This window comes from Diabrotica undecimpunctata, chromosome 1 (assembly GCF_040954645.1).
Source record: "Diabrotica undecimpunctata isolate CICGRU chromosome 1, icDiaUnde3, whole genome shotgun sequence".
Taxonomy (NCBI): Eukaryota; Metazoa; Arthropoda; class Insecta; order Coleoptera; family Chrysomelidae; genus Diabrotica; species Diabrotica undecimpunctata.
This window is the reverse complement of record NC_092803.1, coordinates 180,323,067-180,329,595: the sequence shown is the minus strand read 5'-3', so window position 1 is coordinate 180,329,595 and position 6,529 is coordinate 180,323,067. Positions and strand designations below refer to the sequence as shown.

General features: G+C 33.2%; 1 protein-coding gene across 1 annotated transcript in view; it reads left to right on the top strand.

Moving 5' to 3' along the window:
* Positions 1 to 645: 645 nt before the first annotated feature.
* LOC140432641 (uncharacterized) overlaps positions 646 to 6,529 on the top strand; it is a 43,787-nt gene continuing 37,903 nt past the window's right edge. Inside the window, exon 1 of the mRNA XM_072520674.1 lies at positions 646 to 868. Within this exon, the coding sequence (XP_072376775.1) occupies positions 754 to 868 (115 nt within the window). The 5' untranslated portion in view covers positions 646 to 753. The remainder of the gene's footprint in view (positions 869 to 6,529) is intronic.

Below are 6,529 nucleotides of genomic sequence, written 5' to 3'. Positions count from 1 at the left end.
ATTGTGACCAGTTATTTAATCACGGAAGTAAAACACATCTGTAGGACGAAAAAATTAATGGACAGCAACAGTCAATCGAATGGTATATCAGTGCAATACAAAGGACGGAGGAGAAAAAAAAAATCATAATCTCGCCCAAAAAGGCCCGACAGCTGGCACTAAAGTCCATTCGAAGCAAACAAATATATTAGATTTTCCTAAAATATTCCTTTACTTAAAAATAAACATTTATACGTATCTACGTTTTATGACCAATGGTATAACCGACTGACGTCATAAACCTCTGTAATTATTTATTGGAGTTAATTTCAATTCGATTAGTTGTGACGATTTTAATCTCATGACTCACGCAACTAGCGCGAATTAATGTAAGAGTAGTTTCTAGGTAATACGTATAACTGACCACGCTATGTTGCCATATCATTTACATTTTTTTCTTATTTGCAAGAACTTTGCACATGTTTGCACAAAAATGAGAATAACAATTTAATGAATTTAATAATGCTTCTTAATGAGGTTTTCAACCGAACATATACAGTGTACACCTTGAAAATAAAGTTGTTGATTGTTTAATTTTTAAATTATAAACAACATAAGAGGCAACACCGTGATATAAACGTCTCAGGCAGGTAGTCCTTTGTTTTGGGAATTCCCAACTTTCTTCAATCAAAATATCTTTGTGTGATTTAGAGTGTATTAGCATGTTATTGGTGTTACAAAGATATTATAGTAATAACAATATATTTGGTAGAAATGTTTCACAAAGCAGAACTTATTGTGATACTTGTGTTAACTATATTGTGTTATATTGACTGTCGAAGATTTGGTGGTTTCAGTGGCTTTAGAAGTAGTGGAAGTCATAGTTTTTGTAAGTATACCTATAAAATAGTATTTATAGCATATCTTGTGTACATATGTATCAAGTTAACCAGTTGTTTAAAGATTTTGTTTTGCTGTTTCATTTTTGCTAAACATGGCGGCTTTATGCATTATTTGTTTGTTTTTCACCTTTTGAAAAGATTTTTAATCAAGAACTAATAATGTATTAATTTGATATCCTTTAGAAAACTTCCTACACGTTTACATTTTATTTTTTTTTTCCTTCATAATTCTAGTTTTCTTTTGTAATATCTTGAAACATTGATGAAATCAGATTTTCATATCACTTAATAAGAAAGTACCTATTTGAAAATAAGATACAAAAACTTTATTATTTCTTATTGTTTGTGTTTTATTAAAAAAATATTAACATAACGTTATCAAAAATTAGCTTCGGGAGCTATAAGAAATATAAAAGTCAACAGAAACTACAAAATTTCAACAATAACTATATATAAAAATTTTAACAAAGTTAAATTAGACAAAAACTTAAACATAAACAATTGTGTGAACAGACAAACTGGAATACATACTGACAGAACTAAGAAATATATTAAAAATATCGATTGGATAATTTTTTTAAAGACAACAGAAAGATGATAAGTCAAATGGAGTTTAAAATAGTAATTTATTAAATGGAAGGCTGGAGGCCTTTGAAATGTGGCTGCACAGACGTATACTAAAAATTCCATGGACGGCTATGCTGACAAATGTGGCAGTCCTTGAGAGAGCAAATGCTGCTCGCGAGCTGCTTGATAACATCAAATGTAGAAATATGGCCAATTTTGGACACGTAGTAAGGGGAGACCGATATAATATTCTTCAACTTATTATGATGGGTAAAATCGAAGGACGCAGAGGAATTGGTAGAAAGCAGGCCTCTTGGTTGAAGAATATCAGGGAGTGGACAGGAATAAGGAAAGCTGAGCAACTCTTTAGAATAGCTCAAGACAGAGACAGTTTCGCCATGTTAATCGCCAACGTCAAGGGGACTTGATAGGGCACGTTAATAAGAAGAATTAAATGGAAAACAAAACAAAGAAAAGCAACAACCCACAAATTGAATGACAACTAGTTAATTTCACCAGATAATATTCCTGTCAAACTAATAAAATAAGATGAAGACTTTCAATTATAAGTTCTGCAGGCAAACATCGACCGTAATCAGATTTTTGCCCCAAGAGAGACAAAAGTAGCTTCATTTCAGTTTGTAATTCACTATTTGTTTAGTTAATCTATATGAGATGTTCTCAAACTGTGTTTCTGTTTTGGAGATTTGGAAGAAAAGCAATTTATCTTCTTCTTATGGTGCCTATCCGTTATGGATGTTGGACACTAACATGGCTATTCTGACTTTGTTGACTGCTCCCCTGAAAAGTCAGGTAGTGGTTAAGTTAAACCATTTTCGCAGGTTATGCAGCCAGGATATTCTTCTTCGTTCTGGACCTCTTTTCCCATGCACTGTACATTGAAGTATTGTCCGAAGTAAGTCATATCAAGTTTATTGCTCATTACCCATTCTTTCGCGCTCTTTACCCATTCTATGTAGTACTTCTTCGTTGGTAACTCTGTCTATTTAGGAAATCCTCAACATGCGTCTATAACACCACATCTCAAATGCTTCGAGTCTCTTCGGTGATGCTTCAGTTAAGGTCCATGACTCCACGTCATATAAAAGAACGGAGAATACGTAGCATTTTAGTAAACGAACTTTTATTTCCAATTTTATATCGTGGCTGTTAAAGATGTTCTTCATTTTGACTAAAGCTGATCTTGTCTTCTCGATCCTTATCTTAATTTCCGTCGATTGGTCCCACTGTTCATTTAAGTTTGCACCCAGATAACAAAAGTTGGTGATTTATGTTATAGGTTGTTGGTTAACTAGTAATTGACCAGGTGGTATCCTGTTTTTGCTTATAACCATGTATTTGGTTTCTTTGATGTTAAAATCAAGCCCAAACCTGCTACTTACTTCTGCCACCCTGGAGACAAGTAAGTGTCTGCAGACCTTCAAGACTGTCTGCAAAAATGACAGTATCATCAGCGTATCTTATATGTTGTTCAATCGTTCTCCGTTTATAGGTATTCCCTCGGTTAGCGCTAGGTTCATAATGTGCTCTGAATATGTATTGAATAATAATGGGAACAGTATACATCCCTGTCGCACACCTCTTTTCATCTTTATGTCGTCTGTTAACTGATCCCTAACTCTAACAGCTGCAGTTTGTTCGTAATAGATATTGTTTATTATACGGCGATATCTGCTGCTGTCTAGACCAATTGAATTTAATATTTTCATCAGTTCGTCATGTTTTATTCTATCGAACGCTTTCTGGTAATCAACAAAACACACATATATATCACAATTCACGTCTCTACATCTTTGAAAGAGAACTTGTATTGCAAAAAGTGCCTGTCGAGTAGCCAATGCATCCCTGAAGCCGAATTGTGTGTTTGTCATGTGTTCTTCACACTTTTTATATATTCTTTTATGTATAATTTTTAAAAAAGTTTTTAGGAGATGGCTTATAAGGCTTATTATTCGATAATCTTCACATTTTTTGGCATTGGGTTTTTTAGGGAATGTTATAAAAGTTGATCTTAGCCAATGTTGGGGTATTTTTCCACTTTGGTATATATTGTTGAAGATCAAGGTAAGTCTTTTTGCTTCGTTTTTATCCATAATTTTCAAAAATTTTAAGTAGAACTCGTCTGGTCCTGCGGCTTTTCCCTCCTTAATGTTGTTTATAGCAGCTTCTACTTCCGCTTCGAGAATTGGTGGTCCGGTATCGTAATTTTTATTTTGTGTGATGGTGACATTCCTATCGTCTTCAAATGTTGTTGTCACAAAGTTCATCCATGTTGTTTTTGTTTCTTCAATATCAACTATTCGATTTCCTTAAGCGTCTGTTAAGTATCCCGGCCTTTTTGATTTATAGATGCCTGCTGCTTCCTTGATCTTTATGTGGAGGTTAAAGGAATCGTGTTTAGGTTCCAACATCTCGATTTCTTCACACTGTTCTTCCAGATTTCTATTTTTAGCTTCCCTGACAGCCTTTTTTATCTCTTTGTCCAGAAATTGATGTGCAACGTAGTCTTTCCGCTTGGATTCTCTTCTTCTGTCCATCATCTGTAATATACCGTCGATCATCCATGGTTTTTTCTTTTCTGTCTTTTTCGGTCGCAGGTATTGGTCTAATATTTCCGTACCCAATGTTTTCTAAGTGGTTTATTTTTGTGTCAACATCATTAACTACTTCTGACTTAGATATGTTGTTCTTCAGATATTCCCGTACTTCTTGCTTTATGTCATCATCTCTTAGTTGTTTGAGATCGTATCTCATAGGATTAGGTTTGTGGATTTTTTAAATTTCAGACGAAACTTAATATCTGCACCAGGGTAGGTTTTCACTGATGTTATTGAGTTTTTGAATCTTTTATTTATTAAAATATAGTCAATCTGGTTTCTTATAAGATTTTCTGGCGTGTCATGTGTACAACCTTCTGTGTGGTAATTTGAAGAGTGTATTGGAGATTACCAACTCTCCTTCCGTAGAAAATGTGAGTAGGCGTTCTACTCTCTCATTTCGCTCACCCAGACCCCATGAACTTACTACTTCACCATAACTATCCTTACTGATTTTTACATTAAAGTCACCCATAACTAGCATTACTTCATTGGTTTTTAACTTAGTACTTTCCTTAAATCGTAATAAAAAGCCTCTATTACTTTGTCTGATTTGTCTGCTGTCGGTGCGTTTATTTGGATTATGTTGGTTTTTGATGGTAATAAATCCAATTGAATGAGCATGACTCTCGGATATTGGAACAAAATTCGTAACATATTTGTTTATTTGTTTATTTAAAATTATTCCGACGCCATGCTTATATTGACCTTCTATATTTCCAGAGTAATATACTTGGTGCTCGTTTATTTGACATTTTCCGGCATCAAACAATTTATATTTAAGCCAAAACTAAAAACATTTTCATAATTTAATGGTAACTATTGGGTCACTGCAAGCGGGGCGGTATTCAGACAAAATTTGTGCTTTGAATGAAAGTATATTTAAATGAAATTGGTTAAGTTATATTCATTGAAATGTAATGTACTTTTTAATACTTTGTGATTTAAGCAATTCATAACTACAACCAATTCTCCTATAAGAATTACTAAAACATCATCTACCATAATTGATTATATTCTCTTAGATTTCTCATCTGTTTATTGTACGGTCTACAATTATTAATTCAGGACTATCTGATCATGAATCAGTATATACTAAGTTTAACATTCTTAACAAACCATCCTCGAAAACTCAACGTTTAGGTAGAATTTTTTCCGCTCAGAACTTTTGTAAATTCCAAAATTTGTGCTCGACTTTTAGGTGGCACTTTCCTTTTGTGGACGTGGACTAAATTTCAGTAATGTTTTAGATACTTGTCTGCATTTTCAATAAGGCATTTCCTTTAATTATAATTAAGTTAAAAGATCACAAACCGTGGAATACCAAAGGTATCCGCATATTAGCAAAGAATATGCGTTCACTACGGTACGTCAAGAAATTTACTACTAACGTCTTTGTCACTGAATATATCTCCAAGTACAGAGGAACCTATCTAAAACTTATCAAAACAGCTAAAAAAATGTACTATTAAAATCGTCTGGGAAGCTCTAAAGTTGTTGCAAAAGAAACTTGGTCCATAATAAACGATTTTCGAAATAAACTAACACAGCTCAAACATTTTCTACTCCAAACCCTGAAAATCTAAATAAATGTTTTCTTAATGTGAGTAAAAATATAACACTAACTATTTTGCCACAACAAGATCCTATTTCCTATCTCCCTAATTCAAAAAAGGTCCCGAATTCATTCTTTATATGTCCAGTTGATCAATCTGAACTGATTAAAACAATCAGTAGTACCAAAAGTAAATTTTGCTGTAGCATTGATGGTCTATCAATAAAAACTTTCTTAAATAAATCTCCTAAAAAATGTGTTGGAAGTCCTGATCTCACTAATTAATGATTCCTTTGATAAAGGTATATTTCCAGTGCCTAAAGACAGCCACTATTATTCCTCTTCATGAGGGTGGTGAAAAATCGAATGTCTGCAACTATAGATCCATTGCCTTAATACCGATCCTTTTCAAAATTATTGAGAGACTTATAAAAGCTCGACTTATGTCCTTTCTAGTTGAAAACAATATTTTATCACAATGTCAGTTCGACTTTTTATCTTCTAAATGTACCAGTGATGCTATGTTTTCTGTACTACATGACTATCATGTCTATCAAGCACTAAACAATAATCTTTACACTACCACTGTTTTTTGTGACTATGCCAAAGCTTTTGATTGTGTAAATCACGACATTTTGATAAAAATACTAAATTTCTACGGAATTCGAGGTATTTATTTGAATTGGTTCCAATCTTACTTGAGAAATAGGAAACAACTAGTTAGAGCAAATGATACTAACTCTAGTCACAAAAGCATCGTACAACAAGGTTCAGTATTGGGTCCTCTACTTTTCCTTATCTATATAAATGACATAACTTACTCAAAAATAGATGGAAAATTATTTATTTTTGCTGATCATACCAATATCACCTGGAGGAACTCTAATATTGCAACTCGTCATGCAGCT